Genomic DNA, 23170 nt, shown 5'->3' on the forward strand with positions numbered 1-23170 from the left:
ATTATACAAATAACACACACAGTGATTTTACAAAGTTGGGTGGAACTGATTTTGATAATGAGAAGGATATAGGGGTCATTGTGGACCAGAAATTGTCTTTTGAGATGCATATGAATGAGAAAATCAACAAAACTAATCAAATACTAGGTATTATTAAAAGAAATTATGAGTATCAGGAGTATTTAAATATTCATTCTATTTGTGCGATTTACAAAGCTTTTAGACTCCACATTGAATATGCTAATCAGGTTTGGTGTCCACACCATGAAACACATGTTAATGATTTAGAAAATGTTCAACGATATTACAAAGCTTTTACCAGATGAGGTGCCAGATAGGCTACAGTAATTAAATTTACCAATATTTGCCTTCACAAAGCTACGGGCGATATGATTGAAATGTACAAGATCTTGACAAATAAGTCATTTAAAAACAAAGCAAATTACTCACATGAATAAACACACATGTAATAATATAACATTTACTACTTGTAATGTAATCTTGTTCTGAATTAACACATTTCGCTCACGGCGGCCCACTGCAATTAGTTCGCTAAACAGCGCCCTCCAAGGACATAGATGGGAAAGTAAAATGGTACTCAGTACATCGGACATAGCGCAACAAATGAAGAAAATTACATGATGGAGAAGAAAAATGTGCTTATCGGATGTACCGGAAGTGTAGCGTCAATATTAATGAATCAACTCGTCACAGAACTGCAGGGATCTATTGAAAACGTAAGCTTTGAATAGTGAGTGTTTCTCTCTCTAAAACCAAGTCTTTGAAATATGGATCGTTACGACGTTAGCGATGTGATCAGTCCATGTCTGAATTCAGCTTTGTCCTTCTGTTTCATATCACCGTGTTGGTAATATATTAAAGTTATTAGCGACAATGTGTGAGTGACCTGTCACAGCTGACAGCCTCATTTTGCTCGTTGTATTCTACCACGTCATGATGCACTACGTTATAAACAACGCCCTCAGTGGCTAAAACAATAATAATTTAACCTACTACCCAGGTAGTATGAACAATAACAGCAATAATTTGATAATGAAGTGGTCCCACACGCTATCCTGTTATACAGTAAAGTTCCTTCTCTTATTAAAAAGCAGTGCGGTCACACATTGGTTATACCAAGGTCATTCAACAAACACCTCTAAAACCATTTGATTTCTTGAGAGAAACTTTTTATACAAATTTTATAAGGCAGGGAAATTGACAAAACCTTCACTTGGGAACTTGAGCCAAAAAAAATGATGAAATTTATGATAGCCATTGAGAAAATTTAATGGTTTATGTTTTGATTACATCTTTTTTAATTGCAGATTGAGATACGAGTTGTAGCTACGAAACATTCACAGCATTTCTTTGACTCCACGTCATTACCAGTGAAAGTATACCAGGATGAGGATGAATGGAAGGTGAGAAAGTACAGCAACATGAGTTAGTAGTTGGGTATGGAATATAACAAATAACCACTGAAAAATATATTAATAAATTGAAAGAGTATTTGATATGTAATGCTACTTTAATCAGGGCTTACTTTGGTCTGACTAATATTTATTGATTATTTATTATTGACCTTAGCATACTGTAGAATACTTTATTTTCGCTTGGAATTTATTTTCGCTATTTTCGCTGAAGGGATGATTTTGTGAAAATAAAATCCAGCGAATATACTTTTTTTCCTATATTTCACATTAAACTCATGAAAAATCAGTGAAAATAAATTCCAAGCAAAACGCCCAAAATGTCTTTTCAGCGAAAATTAATTCCAGCGAAAATAAAGTATTCCACAGTATATAAATAATACACAGTATATTAATGGGCACCAAGGCAGTTATTGGTCATCATGACAATAGCCTTTGATGTCTCTGTGAAGTTCAAGCATACATGGTGGTCAATCTGATTGAATTAAAATTCTAGTTTGGTTTTCTCTTGTTTTTAATTTAATTTAATTTAATTTAATTTAATTTAATTTAATTTAATTTAATTTAATTTAATTTAATTTAATTTAATTTAATTTAATTTAATTTAATTTTGATTTATTATTTAGTTGTTGGTAGTTTTTTAAAGTTTTGGTAATAACAAAAGCAAACAAGGTAACAATAGTTAAAATAATATAAAATAAAGATTAGTAGTATTTGTTAAAAATGTATAAAATAACAAAATAGTAAAAAGTATAATAAAAATAAAATAAAATGTGTTCAATCTATAATTTAAATACACGTACTACGATATTTTACTCCCGCTAACTGTCACATTTTATGGTCTGATTTCAATTGAAATCTATCCAAAGTTGAACAAATGAACAACAGTTTTACGAACAACAGTTAATAATAATATAGTTTTAGGACATACAGTGAAATATTTCCTGTATTTTTGACCAGTGAAAATGTGAGATAATTTTCCAAGGCAAAAACTCTGAATCAGCACAAAAATGAAGTACCCACCATTCCTTTCCCAGTTACTCTCTGAATTCACTGTACTGAAAGTTTTTGTATTTCAGGCATGGACAAATAGATCAGACCCGGTCTTGCATATTGAACTTAGGAAATGGGCTGATATGTTCTTGATTGCACCCTTAGATGCCAATACACTTGCTAAAATTTCTAATGGTCTGTGTGACAACCTGCTGGTGAGTGAAATACTTTGAAACAATCCACAAGAATTGTCTTTGGCCTTTTAACTGTAGTTGAAAATCTATGCAGTGTTTCGCTCGCTATAAATTACTCCAGAATCTATTCAGCATTCCACTTGTTATGCGCAACTTCACAAACACAGAGAATCTAATACATGTGTAGTAGCATTCAGTTCACTACTACCACTTCGCTAATGCCTAGAATTTATGCGATGTTCCACTCGTTATACACCACTCCACTAACGCATGAAATCTATCTAACGTATATTCCAATTGCATATATAGTCCACTAATGCAGCACTTAGTTCACTATGTGCCACACCACTAATCCCTAGAATTTATGTGATATTTTACTCAATCAATAACCACTTGCTATATACCATTCCACTGATACTTAGAATCTATCCAGCATTCCACCTGCTATACTTTCAACTAATGCCTATAATCTTTGCAGCGTTCCTCTCACTATACATTCAACTAATGCCTAGAATCTATGAGGCATTCCACCTGCTATATATTCAACTAATGCCTATAATCTATGAGGCGTTCCACCTGCTATATATTCAACTAATGCCTATAATCTATGAGGCGTTCCACCTGCTATACATTCAACTAATGCCTAGAATCTATGAGGCGTTCCACCTGCTATACATTCAACTAATGCCTAGAATCTATGAGGCGTTCCACCTGCTATACATTCAACTAATGCCTAGAATCTATGAGGTGTTCCACCTGTTATACATTCAACTAATGCCTAGAATCTATGAGGCGTTCCACCTGTTATACATTCAACTAATGCCTAGAATCTATGAGGTGTTCCACCTGTTATACATTCAACTAATGCCTAGAATCTATGAGGCATTCCACCTGCTATACATTAGTCAAGTAGTGCCTAGAATCTTTCCAGCGTTCCGCTCGCTATACGACACTCCATAACACCTATAATCTATGCAGTGTGCTCTCGCTATATGCCTCTCCACTAATGCCTAGAATCTATTCCGCATTTCATTCAATATACAGCACTCACTATTGCCTAGATGTAGCATCCACTCGTTATGAACCATTTCCTGTGTGTGGAATCTATACCATGTTCTATTCACAATCCCAAACCTAGCTATGCTACTTCTACGGTTATATATATTTTTTTTCTCATTTTTTTTATTCTTGTGTTTTTTTGTTTGCTATCTTTTTGTATTAACTTTATTGTATTTTCAACTAAGATCCCACTCCGGGATACGGTTTCAATAAAGATTATTATTATTATTATTATAATTACCATAAGCTACTGATCATATACTTAATAAAGTTGAATGAAATTGACGTCAATGGAGACATTATCATATAATAATATAATATTGAATTTATTGCATCCTTAGAAATAATTTCCATTGGTTGAACAGCAATAAAATGTTAGTAATAAAGTACAATACATATAAAACTAAAGTAAAAGTAAAATGTCAGTTATTGATATTTCTGATTTCAAATATTTTGTATAAGTATTCACCAATTTGTCTTATTAGTACGTCTTCTCTTGAACTCATAATATATTTAAATATCTGGTCATCACTTTTTAATTCTTCTGGAATACTGATATTATTAAATAGCTTTTGTCTTTCTGTTTGGTACCTAAGACATTCCATGAAGAAATGTTCTTCATTTTCAATTTTGATCTGGGAACATTGCTTACAGATTCTGTCTTATTTTGGGTATTTTGGGTTGGGTATGTCTACCCTTCTCAATTTCTAATACATGACTGCTTATTCTGAAACGAGTCAATAAGATTTTATGTTTCAGATTACATAAAAGCAAATATGGTTCAAAAGTGTATGAGTCTTTAAACTTTATATACGTTCTCAGTTTTCTATTATCATTTGTTACACTCAACTTCCAGAACTCTACATACCTTTGTTGGATGTTTTTTCGTATGTTTTTTATTTTACTGTGTGGTAATTTTTGAGGTATGACAGACGAGGACAAGTTTGTAATATTTTCGGAGACCATGTGTACAGCGTTTAAAGTGGTATTTTATTTTTTGAGCATTTCATAGAATGAGTGATAATTTTCATAAATCTGAATAAGTAATGAGTAACTACTGATTACATACAGTGTAGCTAGGTGGTAGTGGAGTGACATACAAGAATGGAATACTGCATAGATTATATGTTAGTTAATTAGTTACTGTTGAACATATTATGTGTATGTATTTTCCAGACCACTATCGCAAGAGCATGGGACTTGAAGAAATGTTTCTTATTTTGCCCAGCAATGAACACATTAATGTGGGAGCATCCAGTAACATCAAAACATATCAATATTTTAAAACAATGGGGATACAAAGAAATACCTTGTATAGAGAAGACATTGGTGTGTGGGGATACAGGTGAGAGTACAAGCAAGGACATAATGCTGTTGTTTATTCAACCCTGGACACTTATTTTAAAATATTGTGTTGTATCCTGGGATCTATTTATTTATTTATTTATTTATTGCTTTCCTTTTGTAACAGGGGCTCACTATGTAAACTAGGAGCTGCACCAAATAAAAAAAATACATTTCACTCAAAGACTTATGGATAAAAAACTTTTGATAGACAAAAAATAATTAAGTTACATGAACTAAGATAACAAAATATAACAACAACAAAAAACATCTAAAAGTAGCAACAACAACAAAAAATAAGAAAACTAAAATATAACAAGTACACTGGAAAAATATTAAATATTATCTGTATACCTCTTTCTACTGTCCATGGCATCAACTAAGAATTTTTTTGTAAAAGTATCAATTTCGTCACACGGGACTGAATTATACTGCCTTGTACTGTCACCCAGGATTAAACATAGCACTTCTTTGTTTGCTATGAAGTCTTTATGTAAATTTATTTCATTTTTGTTACATAGGAGCATTTCAATCCCTTCCATTAGAGTTTTTCTCTGTGCTGAGAAACATTCACAATGTAATATGAAATGCTCCAGTGTTTCAGGTTCCTTTTTGCAACATGGACAGATACAATCATTATTATCCAAGTTTGCCCATTTCCTTTTCTCATATGCCAAACCAAGAGTGCAGGATCTTGCCTTGAATTTTAATTGGGTGCCCTTGAAGTTGGATAAAGAATTTAAATATTTCTCACAATATTTTAAATTTGTTTTAAATTTTCTATAATGAACGAGACTTGATTTCTCTGCCATTTTTTGTTTCCATTGAATCTCGTCACTTTTTACAATCAAATTTTTAATATTTCTTTCAGACAGATTAGTGAATTGACTTTTGTTTATCTTTATATTTCTTTCTATATCTTCAATGTTTTTTAGCCATGGCCAGGTCTTAATCAGATTATTCTCTTTAACTGCTGTTAGTTTATTAAAAATAATTTTTGACCATCTGGTTGATTCCATTAAACACAACCTTTTGTAATAATTCAGTTTTAATAAACTGACTCTACTTTTCATAGTTATCCACCCCAGGTCCCCTAGAACGGCTTCATTTGCTGTGTATCGACATGCTCCTAGAATAAACTTTCCCACTGTACGTTGCATTCTTTCTAATTTTGAACTAAATATTAGTAACTCACAGGCATACTCTAAGGCAGGTCTAATAATGTGGTTCCACAGGGAAATACCATAATCTACTCTATTTACATTGCCATGGTTACCAAGAATTGATTTCATAATGGGGAATAACTTGTTAAACTTTTCAGACATTTTTGTACATTGTGTATGATCTGACAAGTTACGTGTAATCCAATAACCCAAATATTTATACTCAGACGCTTATTTTATCTTTGAGTTCCCAATCTGCCAATCTTTGTTTTTGTTAACTTTCTTGTTAATGATCAACACATTAGATCTATTTCTGTACTGTTCTCACTGCATTATTATTAGTTCAACAGCAGCTAAATAAATTTGATTTTACAAATGGAATTATTATTACCGAGGTATTCAATCAAGATTGGTCAGCAAGGAGGACTCAGCAGTGTGTTACATAGTGTGCTATCCTGCAATCATAAATCCTTGAACTATCAATTTGGTGCAAAATATTGCATGACCTTTGTCCCCAGATAACCATGAAAATAACAATAACCATAATGAAATTTGCTAGGATCTAAGGAAAAATGTATATGATTATAAATTATAATGCTAATTTCTTTTTCTGACTATGGTGATATCATGAACTACCTTATCCATGCCCAACCCTATGGGTTTCTATCATCTCATACCAAGGCATACATGTATTTCTCTTTCTGACTATGGTGATATCATGAACTACCTTATCCGTGCCCAACCCTATGGGTTTCTATCATCTCATACCAAGGCATACATGTATTTCTCTTTCTGACTATGGTGATATCATGAACTACCTTATCCGTGCCCAACCCTATGGGTTTCTATCATCTCATACCAAGGCATACATGTATTTCTCTTTCTGACTATGGTGATATCATGAACTACCTTATCCGTGCCCAACCCTATGGGTTTCTATCATCTCATACCAAGGCATACATGTATTTCTCTTTCTGACTATGGTGATATCATAAACTACCTTATCCGTGCCCAACCCTATGGGTTTCTATCATCTCATACCAAGGCATACATGTATTTCTCTTTCTGACTATGGTGATATCATGAACTACCTTATCCGTGCCCAACCCTATGGGTTTCTATCATCTCATACCAAGGCATACATGTATTTCTCTTTCTGACTATGGTGATATCTTGAACTACCTTATCCGTGCCCAACCCTATGGGTTTCTATCATCTCATACCAAGGCATATATGTCCAAACTTTTTGTTTCTGTTGGATCTAACTATTTTTATACTTTCCAGGTTTTGGTGCGATGGCTGAAATATCAACAATTGTGAAAACTGTTAAAGAAAATTTGGAAGAATGTTGAATGACTAAAGAGTCCTGAATTCCACTTTTCTTCATCTCACACATCAGCTGAATCAAAGTTTTTGATAACCGGGGTAATAAGTATCTGTTGAAATAACCAAACCAGGGTGATGAAGACATGGAAACCAATGCTGCTGTACATATTGAGGGCTCTCTGAAATGTATAATTTATTTCCAGTTGCAAAGCATTTAGTAAAGAAAATTGTCAATACAGTGGGTGCCAAAATAAACTGATCGGGAAAACCACATCTCCCTAGCAACACCCATGTTTGTTATGACTACAAACATACAATGTAAAATCATACCAATTGCAATTATATTTTACAGAGATGCCTAAATTTGAATTTTGTTTGTGATCAAGTAATAGCTCACTGTGCTCAAATGTAGGATTCAATAATACACTTTTTTTCATATTTCATGCAATTCTTTCATTCAAAAATCGACCTTGAATCCAAATCTATATTTTCTATTGGTATTTGAAAATAGTTGTGTATAGGAGTGTCTTCTTATTGGAGTAAAGTGCCAGAGTCAAAACAAACACTGTTCGTAATGTTTCCTGAAATGTAAGCAAGGGAGATTGATTGATAGGGAGTTTTCTTGCTCAGTTTCAGAAACCGATGTAGTTTAATTTTGGACTTGTTACCGTGCATGTAAAGTAGATGGTGGCAGGTATAAAGGGGTACAAATATACGTCCCTCTCATCATTCATGAGTGTACCGGTAGTAGGAGAAGTGAATTCACAATAAAAAGAATAATGTAAATAATTATTTTAATAATTTTGTAATAGATACCTTAATTGCTACAGATAGATGTAATGGAGATTGTAACAAACATGTGACAAGAAATAAACATGAAGAATATCCAATAGTCTTAATATTTCTTGATTTCAAAGAAAAAAGTCTGTGAAATTTATTTCATAATTATTTCTCAATTCAGAATTCCGTAAAATGTAGTAAAAGTCACTGTACATGCTGATAAGTAGTAATCTTGAAATTGTTATTTTAATATCGTAATTATTAAGTTTAAATTTAATTGGCGAATTTTTCTGATTCCTATAAAAAAAGTAAATCACTTGCTACGTTTTATGCTAAAATACCCGATATACCAATAATATTTACAATGTAGCTTTGCACTTAAGACAAAAATATATATATATATTAAGCAGATATGAAAAATAATTGTCATAAAATCTTATGATTATGAATATACTTGTGATCACAACATTTTGCTGTGGTAGTTTTATTTTAGAGTAAAGCTGCCAATTACGTGATATTATCGTTGGGACCCATACATGTTTTAGTTTATGTAGAAACATTACAATCACGTCATTGTTATATTTGGATACAATGTATACGGTTCAGCCAATCACAGTTTACTGCTCAAATTTGTTATTGTTACAATCTGTCACTTTTTCTGGTTGTGCCACCATCTTGTTATCTCATGGTGTGTTCGGAATAAAACTATGGAATGGTTAACTGATTCTCATGACTGAGTGATTTTCCTGAGTTGACCGTAGACATTCCTAAATAGATTGTAGCTATTCCCACAGATATCTACATCAATTTGTTGGCGTTAGAAATTGCACTATGATAAACTTATAAAATTAAGAGTACATAGTAAAAAGCCCCAGTGACTATTTCATCAATTTTTTGGGGGCTCGGTAAAGCTTAGCTGCTTATACCGGTAGTATTATGAAATAAGTTTGTTACAGTAATATTTATCGACTTGAAAATATGATTGATTTTTGGCAATTTTACTAGGTATTAAAAACCATAAATGCTAGCCTGTCTACATATATTTCAGTGTGAAACTGTAATGTCTATAATACAATTATTTACAATAATAAAAGAAATGGCACATTTCATAAAAAATTCTAAAATAAGGCTTATTTGAATAAAAATGTGTCAATACATAAAAATTATACAATCTAATACCCAATTTTGTCTGTAATATCAAAATCTTAAAATCATATTGAATTTAGGTATTAAATGGATGTATTCTACAGCCACTATTCAGAAAGGTATTGTAGTGTGCATCAGTAATTCTATAAATGTTTATTTCCATGGTAACCAAATACTGGTGACCATTTGATTTAGTTTGTAGCTTCTTAACTTTCTCCACCAACCAATGAAAGTAGGATCCTCTTGTAGTCACCTGATGTATCTTCCTGCAAAGTTGAATATAAACATTTAGTTATCATTGAAAAAACACACTCTAGAGTGCCCTCTATTGAAGTTCAAAATCATTAGAATTTTTGCAGCAGACTTATTACGTACGATCTTGCAGTAAATAGAAAATTATCTATATTGTATTTCTTGCAAAAATTGTAACTCTTTGTTTAATTCTTTGCACCACCAGACTTTCTCATACATTTTCCTTATATTCTTCAATATTTCTGGAAATGAACCCTAATTTTAGAGCTAACAGACACAATTTGAGTAAATTTTCAGATTTTACTTAACAAATTCGGCTATTTTTGTCCAAAACTTCTGAAGGAAAGTGCAGACTATAAACAGAACTATTTTGTGAATTTGTGATGAAAAGATGGAACTGGTTGGTGAGAAGGTTAAAATACATTAGGCATGACAACTCACAGCAATGAACTTTCCAAGAGTTTTTTTATAATCATTCTGGAATTCCTTTTTGATGTTCACCATGTCAACCTCACAGCGGGATATCACGATACGCTTCAAAGCATCATCATCCGTACCAGCTCCCTGCAGAGAACAGAAAATGTCACATATAGCAATATTATTAATCGCCAATTTTAATCAGTTTTTTTTTTCAAGTTTTCAAAAGAAATTGTTGATACTACCGGTACATAGAAACAAGTTAAATCAAGTAAAAAAAAATGCATGCTGCCCATGCTTGTTGCTATGGTAACAAATAATCTCCGGCGGCCATTTTGAATCAGCAGAAAGAATAGTTGAGATGTTGACTAAATAGCTCTCACTTTAAAAATGGCATGCAGACCCTAATTTTTTTCTTCACGTCAATTTTCCTAGATGCATCTCATTTTTGATATATCGCATATTGTGAAGTTCACAATACACAGTATTTTGAGTATAATACAACTTCTTACCTTCATTGATTTGTATAATTTATCAGAGAAATATTTATGTTTGTTCCTCACACATCTCACTGTTGAAACAAAGACAATCATATTTATTAGAAGTTGATTTATAAATTGCAATATTATTTTCACACATCATTGTAAGATACTAAGGTACATTTCAGACTTTATGCATTCTTCTAAGTAGCATTCTCAAATTGCATCTGACTTTGCTTTTAATTTTCGTGGTTAAAAAAATTCATTTTTTTAAGTTATCAGTCTATACATATTTATTTGAATACATCTGTATTAAGTACAAGTCAATAAAACTGTTTGTTTTTTTTCTCAGATTTGTGGGATATAGAAAAGCCAAGTACGATATTACTATAATTCCATATCTTACTTTCATGTAGGGAAAGAGAAGGGGGGTGTATGATGCTGCATGAAATACCTTTCGTTTTTTGGTAAAATTTAACAATTTGAGAACACGCTTTAGAAGGGTTTATCTATGGATTTTCCAACACTTACCAATGGTCAGCATACTATTTTTCAAATCACCAGACATTTCACTCTTAATAGCCTGTTCAATGTCTTTTTTACTAATTTTACCATACTCGTCAAATGTTGCACGTAGTTGAGGATAACTTCTAGACGCCATGACTTCATTGAACTTTGATTCGTCGGTTCCCCATTTCTTTTCACCAGCATTGTACAATGCCTATGAAGTAAATGATACCGTGTATAATTTCTTCTAGCACAAATTTAGGTAAAATACACAAAGTGCCTTTCTTTCTGCCGGAGATTAGTGTGCAAATGGTCACAGAGTATCATCACAACATTTTAATTTAAAATATATTAATGTCCCAAAAAATGGAATATTCCATTGACAAATAGGGGTGGTATGACCAGTGATTGAGATGCAGTACCTGTGCATCATCCTTTGCTTGTTGTGGATCAATTTCATCTTCCTCTGGTCGGTTACCCTGGATAACTGAGACAAGGATTCTCCTAAAATGGCCTGATGTGTCTGAGATAACGTCATCTTCAAGAGTATTCTTATACACTGTGAGGACAAAGTTATTCAATTCATGTAAGTATTATACATATTATTGCCAGTAAACATAATTTCTTGTTTTTAATTTTACATCACAAATTTTAAAAAACTAATACCTCTTTCATATTCATCATTAATTGCTAGGATTTCTGCATTTGTTCTCGTACAAAGTATCTCAATAAGGGCATCCTCATCTGTACCCAGTCCCTGAGAAAAGATTTAACAAACACACATAATGAGTTATGTCACCCTCTGTGAGCAGAGCCTGTACACAGTCCACTTAGAGTGTATTCATGTCGCTGTGTCACATTTACATCCAACTGGTACGTGACGTCATAACACTTCTGGCCCTGCTCAGAGCACCTTGGGGAAAAGATGACTGATGACAAAATCGTTACATTGACATATTTGTCCAGAAAATAATGAAATGGCACTGTTGCAACAAAAACACATATGTTTGAGATGATCAAAGAGAAAGAGAAAATTAAAAAACTTATAAACAGAATTCTAATTATTATTTTAGTCTCTAAAGAAAGGTGAATCTGGAAGAAGGTTGTCACTGGCCACTAAAATCACAAAACTTAAAAATGAAATTATTTGATACCTTGACAGCTTTTTTCAGCTCAGAAGCATCAAATTCAGCTGGTTTCTTCATCAGTCCTAAGATAACATCAAGTAGTTTACCACTCATTTCACTTTTAAATTCTTTAATAAGATCCTAAAAATAAGCAAAAATCTGTTAAGACTGAAATAAAGAACACATATTGAGTGTGTACATTCACATGAGAAATAAACTCATCACAACTCATTAGCGTATACCTCCACACAGACACAATAGTCCCTTTTTAGTCAGAATAGAGTTGAACAAGAAATTCAGCATAGAACAAGTTTAAGAACAAATTCTTTTACGTAAAACAATGGTCACCATGGTTACCACATGATGAGAAAATTGAAACATGCTGCCATCTGAAAAGAAAAAGTATGTCTGATATGTTAACTGACCTTTCCATACATAGTCTTGAACTCTCTACTAATCTTCTGTCGCTGTTTGTTAGATCTCTGCGACACCACCGCAATGATGGATTTCTCATCCGTGCCTGAAAGAATTCAATGAAATCAACATCAGACTGGGTACATTACAACACACACTGCAGTCAGGCCATACATTGTATCGTTACACAGATTCTGACAGTCCGAGTTTCTATGAAGCCCAAAGCATGCTGGTGAATTGTGATATGTATGGCTATAAACTAGTAACTTCTTATAACAAACTGCCAAGCTTCTGGGATAGAATCAGGGATTGCCAGCTTAATGTTGGAATAAAATAAATTGATTCCATCACTGATAGATAGGCCATAGATTACACTATAGATGCATGTTTGTGATATGGACTGGTTGACTCTGCTCCAACTTAATAGCAAGTCCATAATATCTTTGATTACCATAGCAACATTACAGATAATCATCACACTCACCAAAGCCTTTCATAGCTTTCCTCAAAACTTCAGAATCTTTTTTCGCATCAAAGTTTGGGAATTCAGTAACAGTTCCTATCCCCTATACATTCAAACAAAGAAAAATATCAATTTAATTTTCACGAATTATTGATTTCAAAACTGTTAAGAAATCCAAATCATGAAATTAGAAATGTGAAAAGCAAGTCATGAAGAAACTCAGTAAATTATCTTGGATTCAGAAATGTGGCTCAGCATCCATGTGACATGACTTACCTTAATGCTCTTTTCCTTGTATGTGTGTCGTTTCCTTCCTCCTTGACTTCCGGAAGCTGCAGAATCTCTGGATCCTCGTCTTCCTTTCCCACCACTGAATTTATTGAGAGTGCTTTGACCCATACTGGATGCAAATATGGCTGCTATTGATTCGTATCCTTTCTTCATTGCTAAATCATAAGGCGTTTCACCTCTGTCATTCTTACATTTGCAGTTTGCGTTGCAGTCCAATAGAGCTTCAATCGCTTCTTGACCATCTGGGCCGAGGAGTACGCCCTCATGTAATGCAGTATTACCATTCCTAGACAATTCAAGAAAATTTGACCCAAATTCAAATTTTGCAACCACCGAGCTTTTTTTACCACTGACAGGCACAAAAGTGCAATTTTCATGAGGAAGAAAAATAGAATAAAACTTCAAGCTCTAAATTTTAGTCTGAAACACTTGTGTAACAAAACAGCTATTAATTACACTGTTTGGGATTTAATCCTCAACTTGTCCTTACCTTCCTGGAGATTTAGCATTTACGTCAGCACCAACATCAGCCAGTACAGGGATGCAATCAACGTGGTTATTCATTACAGCCACTGTCAGCGCAGGAAAACCATCTGCATTCATACAATTTGGATTAGCTCCCTAGTTTGATGGAAAAAGAATAGTTTTAATTAGCACCTCCTAGTTTGATGGAAAAAGAACATTTTTGACTAGCACCTCCTAGTTTGATGGAAAAAAAAACAATTTTGATTAGTACCTCCTAGTTTGATGGAAAAAGAATAGTTTGGAAATACCCCTAGTTTGTTGGAGAATAGTTTGGATGATAACTCCCTAGTTAGCTCCGCTGTCGACTTTGTCGAGCGGAGCTTATCATATGAGTGATTGTCCGTCGTCTGTGTCAATGTTTTACTTTTTCGACTTCTTCTTGAAAACTACAAGCCTGAATGCTTTGATAATTGGTGTATATGTACCTTAGGTAGACCTTTCTTAGATTTGATTACATATATAGGTACTACATGTGGACCTCTCTCAGATTTGTTCATTTCATGATGATATCTTCAATTCTCTAATTTTGGTGAATATTTTTGTCATTTTTGGTAAAAAGTGATATTTTCAACTTCTTGTTAAAAACCGCAAGTCCAATTGCTTTGATATTACATATATAGGTACTACATGTGGACCTCTCTCAGATTTGTTTATTTTGTAATGATATCTTTAATTCTCTAATTTTGGTGAATATTTTTGTCATTTTTGGTGAAAAGTGATATTTTCGACTTCTTGTTGAAAACCGCACGTCTAATTGCTTTTATATTACATATATAGGTACTACATGTGAACCTCTTTCAGATTTGTTAATTTCGTGGTGATATCTTCAATTCTCTAATTTTGATGACTATTTTTGTCATTTTTGGTGAAAAGTGATATTTTTGAATTCTTGTTGAAAACAGCAAGTCCCGTTGCTTTGATACTATACATATTGTTTATTTTCTAATGATATCTTCTGTTCTTTAATTGAAATGTGGATTGCTAACAGTGGAGTTATCTCAGCCGATAGGCTGCTTGTTTGAAGAAAAGAATTAGATCCTGAGTTTGATGGATTAGCTTCTAAAATAATTTACCTTTAATGAGGTGTACATCAATGTGAAATAAAATTCACTATAACAAATCTTTAATTGCAGTTCAAATTTTTTGAAATTTAAAAAGAAACAATTATTATATTTTAATGCTCCAAAAACATGATTTTGTCACAACAATCATTTGAAATAGGGATGTATAACTTGCCTCATCCAGTAAGTCTGTGACTTCATCTGGATCTCCAGAAGCTCGCGGACCAAGTTCCTTCAGTAATTTGTAATCAGCCCCCTGAAATCAAACAATCAAAATAAATATACAGCTTCATTATTTGACTGTTATGTTATGTATTTAAATTTATCCACTAAGAAATACTACATATACATCTTTGGGGAAACTTTAGTTAGGAAATTGCTGCCTTAAACATTTACATATGTTTCAATAACGCTAAAACTAACAGTCAGTGGCCATCTTTGATCAGATGCAAAGAAGTACATTCACAAGTATTATTTGAAAATCATATTTAACACTTTCTCCAAATTGAAACTTGAAAATTATTAAATAACTAATTCACAGATAAACTATTCTCCTGCAAAAACGAGGATATGAATAATTATTTATTTCTTCAATAATTTTTGCTAATTTCAGTTCAGTACTTATAGCAATCAAATGTATTTTGAACAGGACTATTTTGTGGAAGGTAACAAAAGTTGACAATGGTGGTGAAAGGGTTGATGATATGCAAATTACCTGATTAATATGCACATACAGAACATAACTATTGTGAAAGATGACTTAAGTTACAATTGCAGGGGTCTAAACCTATTATGGAGCCTTGTTTTTAACCTTGTTTGATTTTACCACTATGTAGATTTCTTACTCACAGTTAATTGTCCTTGCTTAGACATCTTTGGTGGAGATTTCTTGGTGGTTCTAACTGGCTTCTTTGGTGCTACAAATCAAATTTAAAAGAAAGAAATTAAAAGTTGAAATCATGAACTGCCATTCCAAAATAACACTATCTACAAAATCATTAGACTTACTTGTTCGAGTTCGGTCATTGTCATAGGTTATGGCATTCTTCATTGTCCCACCTATAATAACAAAAATAACAAAACAACATAAATACCAGCATCATCATAGCAAAACAACCTAGTTATCTGTACTATCAGAGACTAACTCCCTAGTAACCTGTATAATAAGAACACAACTCCCTAGTTATCTATACTATCAGAGACTAACTCCCTAATAACCTGCATAATAAGAGCACAAGTCCCTAGTTACTTGCATAATCAGAGCACAACTCCCTAGTTATCTGCATTATCAGAGCATAACTCTTTAGTTGCCTGAATAATCAGAGCACAACTTCCTAGTTACCAGAATTATCAGAGTAAAACTCCCTAGTTACCACGATTATCAGAGTAAAACTCCCTAGTTACCAGCATAATCAGAGCACAACTCCCTAGTTAACTGCATAATCAGAGCACAACTCCCTAGTTTACTGCATAATCAAATCACAACCCCCAAGTTACTAGCATAATCAGAGCATTACTTACCTCTTTGTGGTGGTCTATCTTTGAGTTGTAAAGTGACAGATATAGTTATTTCATCTTCATACTCATCATCTACCGCAGCGAAGTTTATCTGAAAAAAGCAAATAAACAATACAGGCTGAAATAATTAGGGATTAAAAGAAGGATTAAAAAGGGGACATTGTGCACAGACAATAAAGATTAGTGATTTCTATGAATTCTAGGGAAACCTCACACATACTTTTCAGGTAACTATGATGTAACTCAAAAATCAACGCTATTAGGGGAAAATAATGTAACAAACATCTTATTTGCATCGCAGCACATACCTTGCCCATGCGTGGATGGCCAATTGCTTCTCTGAAATCAACGTCTTTCTGTGCGTAGGCTTCCAAGTGTGCTGCAATATGTTGAAGTTGTTTCTTCCAGTAACCTTTTCCAGGACTGGTGTCCGTCAGCTTGGTTCTCTGGTTGCCGCTACCACTGTCTCTCAGTGACCTAATCTCGTCATCCTGTTCTTGTAGTCTTTTAACTTGGTCTTGTGTTGGGTAGAACATGCCGGCCGTCTGCGTGCCTTGCGTAGAGTTCATCACACCTGGTATTCCCTGCACTGGCATGGTTACTGGCTGCCATGTTTGAGGTGTGTTAAATGACTGAAATAGGTCAACATTACTAACAGTTAATTATCAGTATCAGTTGCGATTGAGCGCTCTTAAATATTAAGTGGGTAATTTATTCTTTATCTGAGGGTCTCAAAGAAGATTTACCATTTTGTTATTTAAGTCACCCTAATTAAAGAAAATTTAAATAAATAAGAAAGAAAGCAATAACTACCATATAAATAAAAACTGTTTGTACACTGTTTATATAGAGGGCGCTATAACCTGACCCATTGTATTCTAATCCATCCTCAAGATGTGCCTCGTATTATATAACTGTAAATTAAAAATTAATTCGCAGTGGTAAAAATAAATATTTTTTGAAGTGATTGAATTAACAGTATACATTTTGATCGGTTCAATTAGAAGCTATTTTCGCAAATTTAAAAGTTTTTTCTTGTTTTTAGACAGTTTAGGAATCATGGCGAATCAAACACCATAAACAAGTCAGCAGACGACAGGCAACTCGACCAAAAGCTATGCACCACTGACACCATACTCAAAAGACGTGACAACAGTCCCCATAAACAGTCAGTGAGTTTTTCAACTATTTTGATACGATTCATATATTTGCGTGCATTTCTCACAGATTGCCTCCAATATTGTTACAAGCTTTACCACTTCAATTATCTCAGTTTGATGTTCCGAACATTGTCATCAGCCACGCAGTGCTAATATATTAAATATTAACGATACTTACTGGTTGTGGGCGTGGCGTCTCATGTACGTGGTAACTACGGACAAAAAAAGAAAAACAATTAAAATGTACACTACTTAATGACTAACTTAATGGCCATATTTGGTCAGTAGTATTTTCATGACAAGTCTTACTATTAATACCAAATCCAGAAGACATGATGATGCAAACTTAAACTGTTCACTGTGTAACAACAGTGGGTGTAAGCGGCAACGGAGCACACATTTTGACAGGTGTTATTTTTATAACAATGAATTAAAAGAAAATATTATAAACCCACACAATGATAGCATTATTTCATAGGCATTAATTATCAAATTTGGTACATACAATATAATGTATGAAAAAAAAAGCAAAATACTCACTGGAAAAAGTAATCAGAATTTGGATTTCCTCGGCCGGCATATCTGTTATCCATTATTCGTTCTACAGGGCCGCTATAAGTATTGTACGGATTTCCATTAGTAGTGAATCCCATAGATGTCTATAGAAATGAATTAATAATGAATAATCAGAACACAGAAGAAAAAAAACATTCAATTTTCAACTGATTCAAATTCTGCATTAAGCTGCAATGTAAAAGTTAATATTCTTTGACTGGATTAGTCCCCTTCTATGCTGCAATACCTATAGTTTTGTTTGTTAAATGCTGTCAGATAAAAGAGACATTACATGCTAGATATAAATGCTGCTTGTTGGTGTTCAAGGAGGAGAGCAGAAGAAAAATACTAAGTTATACTCAAGATAAATTGTAAACCATTAAGGTACCAGTAACAGGGGTTAAGGGTACCAGTTCAAAATTGAACTATGATTCAGACGTAAGCCGTACCAATGCTTGTTTAAAAAATTACCTGGTTGTCAATTTTTGTTATTGGCCTTTTTGACAAAATGTTGCCAAAAAAATCACAGAAAATGTGAGCAAATCAGAACTACACATTTTGTAATATCTCTGTGATGTCATGCTTCAAAAGTGAAGTACTGTAAAAGGATTAATTATTCACTGGGTTTTAATTTTGCTTATTTCGCTGACTGGAAAATGCGCTAAATTAAAACCCAGTGAATATGTAAAATTTAGCATATCTAAATGATAAAACTGTGAATTTAAAACCCACTGAATATGCATGAAATGCTAAATCAACGAAATTTAAACCCGGTGAAAATTAATCATTTTACAGTACTTGCATAACAAGGGTATAACTAAAGTGGGATTGGTATTTATAGTACCGTATTTACTCTATTACAAGAGCATCTGCAATAGAGGTAGATGTAAACCAAAAGTTGTATTTATTGTATACAGGATTCAGGGTACTAAGGATGATACTCTCCCCATTACTGCATGACAACAGGGCATGGACATGAATGTGCACAATAATGGGAGAGACATTGTCAAGCGAAACATCTGCATTCAAGCCTAGTTACTATGTCACGAGTAATAATGAGTTGTGCTTTATTTCAATTATAATACTCTGAAATGCTGAAAACATGCTGTGGTTTGCTTAAAAGAAAGAAATCAAACATGTGGTACGTGCATCGTCAAATAATTGGACAGCATGTGGTACTGATCGACCAATGATATTGGGCTGCTGCAGTGAATGGTATAAAATACGCTCTTTATATACTGTAATAGTAGCACATGTGTTTATGACAAAAATCAGTCACATTTCAATGATCAGTTATACATTGAATACTGTAAAATACTTTAATTTTGCTTTGAATTAATTTTCACTATTTTTGCTGAAGGAATGATTCAGTGAAAATAAAATCCAGCAAATATACCTTTTTTCCTATATTTTACATTCAACTCGTCAGAAATCACCGAAAATAAATTCCATACAAAACACCTAAAAAGTCTTTTCAGCGAAAATTAATTCCAGCTAAAATAAAGTATTTCACAGTACATTGGATTATGTATATTTATACTAGAGCTTCCTTTCCAAATTGTGCAAAGACAGTACTTGATAGTAAACAACAATAAAATAAATAAAATAAAATAAACAATTAATATTACCGGTACCTGAGTTCTACCCTGTGGGGGCGCTGAGTATTCGTTATAGTAATTATTTGAATAGCCTGGATTGAAACTTTGTGACATCATACCAACATCTCTGGCTGATGTGCCACGGAACTGTAAAAAAAAATATTATAATGAATAAAATGTACAGTAAAGGGCAAGAACTTGACAGTTTTAAAAAATGACAAGTTGAGTTAGAACAAGTTTATAGTGAATATGTCTGGTAGTTGAGACTAATATAGGCCTAGGCTGTCTGGCTGACCGTTCATCTGTCTGTATTTATATTTTATATAATAATTAACTTACTGTTGATCTCCTTGTATCCATTTGGAATGTTTGTTCATCGTCTATAATTTCATCATCTGAAGGAGGTGCATATTCCACCAGGAAAGCTTTACTCACAACCTTACTCTCATTCTGACCATCCCTAAAAACAGACATTATGTTTTCATTTAATAACACACATATTACTACAGTTTTCTATAATTATACCGGTCGAACAAATTACTGTCCATTGTAATAGTATTTGCAACGATGATGGGATCTTACGAAAAGTAAAACTGACGTCATCAGATATTGCACTACAGTGCGTCAAAAAGGAATGTGTACAGACAATGAAGACATTTTCAACCCAAATTGTGTTATTTGTTGTGAATCTCAGGAAAATTTATTTATTTGAAAAAAGCCCTAGAGAAATTGTGCTATACACCCAAAAAACTTCATTAAAATGGTCTTTATCGACAGGTGGTCTTCATATGGAGGTTAGATTTTACATTTGATATAATATTCATCCAGAAAATAATGAGATGGTACTTTTGCAAATCAAAGGCACATTTATTTGAGTTATTCAAAAGTATATTAGTTTGAGGATATTAAACAGAATGTTATTTATTGTTTTTTTCTTCTTTATATGCGTAACAGGAATAATGCATAATGCAATTGTATAGACAAGGAATAAACTGAACCTTGACAAGGCCACCGCTTTCACGATGCGTCGACCATCATTCAGTTGAAATGGCCCTTTGTAGCGGATTGTTCCTCCTTTGCTCCCCGGTTTGGAAAAGGGATCTGGACGCGTTCCATTTGTTGTAAAAAATATTGATGACCCTGGGGTAGCTGATGAAATGAAACAATAAAATATTACATATGTACAGGTACTTTTCATTTTTAGTGGACAATAGAAAATGTATAACAGTGTGGAAATAAATAGCCAGATTCAAAAATATAACATAGACATTGCATTAGAACTGTCTCAAGCAGCATTATTGTGTTGTTAATCATCTAATATTTGATATGCATGTCCCTTTGCATCATAGTAGAGTTGTGATGGTATGTGAGGCTTACCTGATTTTATTTCTACATTTGTATTTGTATCAATATGATTCAGTGGTTTTCCCGCCTCTGGCAGTTTTAATGGTGAAATAGTTGGAATGGATACCGAGCCTACCGGTGGCATCTTTCTTCAAATTGGTATCTACTTTTGAATATCTATAAAAATATAATATTGTGATGAGTAACCCATGCAAATCTGTGACTGAATTTTACAAATTTATATTTTTTCTAATTTGTACATTATTAATTGATTAATTCATTATTGATTATTATATAACAATGATATATCGATATATTGCTTAATTATCAATTACAATCGGCACTGGTATATGAGAATAGAATACGACTCACGAAATGTACTACATATACAATACAATGCGATGAGAATGTTACACTGTAATAATATTACAGTTCGAGTGTTCAGGTTATAAATAATATGAAATATCGTTCAAGATGAGTTGATAAACAACGTTCAACTGTGACTGCATACACACGCCAATACTGTATCACAGGCCTTAAAAACAGTGATACGACAAAAGACACAGTCGCCGAGATTCATCATAGTATCATTTGACACGGTGGTAACCTCACCTCACTATCAACGCTTACCAATCTTTCGGTAAAAGTTACTGTCCCTGCTGGACGATCTCACAGTATTTTTAACCCCCGATGTCTTCTTTTGTTTCTCCTCTGTCGGTGACCGTCGTAATTCCAAGATCGCTTCAAATATACACCATAAACAAGGGCATGTGTGAGGTCCTTCTTACTGACATCAAATGCTAATGAGTTCGCTACCACGCAACAAAACACAGCAAAACATAGCTGCCTATTAAGGCCCCCTAACTCAGAAGATATTTGTATTTAATAGATTTTACCTCTAGATTTTACTTACGTTCAAATTGGTTTAATAATTTGTAATATATGAAATAAACAAGAATGTATTATCTTATTATTTTATGCAAGTAAATTCGGTAAAGTATTGATTTGGCTAAATTGGTCACAGCAATGAAATACTACTGCCGTATTACGTATTTCCATCACCTTGTGCACCCGCCATGACTGGTTGAGGGCTGGGTCGACGAAGCCGTGTTCAGTTGCAAGCTTTTTCCGGGAAGCCTAGCTTTCGTACACATGTATGTGTTTATCTGGCTATACACGACCATACATAAACTATTATATTTTCCATTCGGCTGAACCCGATTGTAAAGGGAAGCAATTTTGCATTACGCTTCAGAGGCTTGTCTACCGGGGTAATTCGAGTGATGTGCGCCCTCTAGAAAATAATACATTTGATCGTTTGTTTTTTCACCAATTGGATGATTTTTCACGATGTACGAATGATGAATTCCTACAAAATATTGTGTTCTTGTGCAGTGTCATATATTGTCCATAACAATAGATATAATACTGTTTCCAACACCATGTGAACACTTTTTCATTTACAGAAATCTTGTATTTATTTTTGTTGTATATCTTTCTCAGTACGTATATTTTTCAGCTTCTTTTTGTTCTCTTCAATTTATATAGATCATTGGTCTAAAATTATAATCAAAATGAAATATCTTGAATACACGTGGCATTTAGATATCCAAGCATGTGCTTTTTTTTTTTAAATTAACAATTGTTTCAATTATTTCCAAAAGTGAATTAGTGATACTGTAAGATTCACTTCAGTTAGTATGTAATTATCTGAATGTTCAAGTTCTAACATGGAATGACAACCATGCTTTATTGTACTTAGATCTATGTCCATTTTTGGGATACGACTTCAATAAAGACTATTATTATTACAATTTTCAACTGAAGTAAGTCTATTTTTAAGACTTAATTTGCAATGTTTTCCTCAAGTTTTTTAATTCATAGTATTGTCATCCATATCAAAATTATCTTGATAAACTAAGTTGTGAAAAGCTTTTTTGGTGAGAAGTGCTGGTATAGACAGGCAATATGAATTGTTCGTATGAACATTATCACAGTATTCTTAACCCCATGACATGACC

At 33.2% G+C, this 23170-nt stretch overlaps 2 protein-coding genes across 3 annotated transcripts; one reads left to right on the top strand and one right to left on the bottom strand.

The window, feature by feature from the left end:
- Positions 1-570: 570 nt before the first annotated feature.
- LOC100373160 (phosphopantothenoylcysteine decarboxylase-like) lies at positions 571-9012 on the top strand. Its single transcript, XM_002732705.4, has 5 exons — positions 571-737; positions 1329-1424; positions 2513-2641; positions 4856-5024; positions 7471-9012. Exons 1-5 carry the CDS (start codon positions 639-641, stop codon positions 7536-7538), a joined length of 561 nt encoding a protein of 186 aa, XP_002732751.1. The 5' UTR covers positions 571-638; the 3' UTR covers positions 7539-9012.
- LOC100375264 (uncharacterized) lies at positions 8290-21978 on the bottom strand. 2 transcript variants are annotated; one of them, XM_085506966.1, is made up of 23 exons: positions 21780-21978; positions 21183-21326; positions 20804-20954; positions 20145-20265; positions 19842-19952; positions 18193-18311; positions 17831-17864; positions 16801-17124; positions 16496-16583; positions 15983-16033; positions 15824-15891; positions 15150-15230; positions 13879-14009; positions 13374-13674; positions 13119-13200; positions 12646-12740; positions 12248-12361; positions 11760-11850; positions 11516-11652; positions 11118-11307; positions 10620-10678; positions 10132-10254; positions 8290-9704 (listed from the first exon to the last, which is right to left on the bottom strand). In XM_085506966.1, the coding sequence occupies exons 2-23, from the start codon at positions 21292-21294 to the stop codon at positions 9645-9647; spliced, it is 2643 nt and encodes an 880-aa protein (XP_085363092.1). In that variant the 5' UTR covers positions 21295-21326; positions 21780-21978; the 3' UTR covers positions 8290-9644. The 2 variants fall into 2 exon arrangements, with proteins under 2 accessions (XP_085363092.1, XP_085363091.1); XM_085506965.1 differs by having other exon boundaries at positions 21762-21978.
- Positions 21979-23170: the final 1192 nt, after the last annotated feature.

This window comes from Saccoglossus kowalevskii, chromosome 13 (genome assembly GCF_978046115.1).
Source record: "Saccoglossus kowalevskii chromosome 13, keSacKowa6.1, whole genome shotgun sequence".
NCBI lineage: Eukaryota > Metazoa > Hemichordata > Enteropneusta > Harrimaniidae > Saccoglossus > Saccoglossus kowalevskii.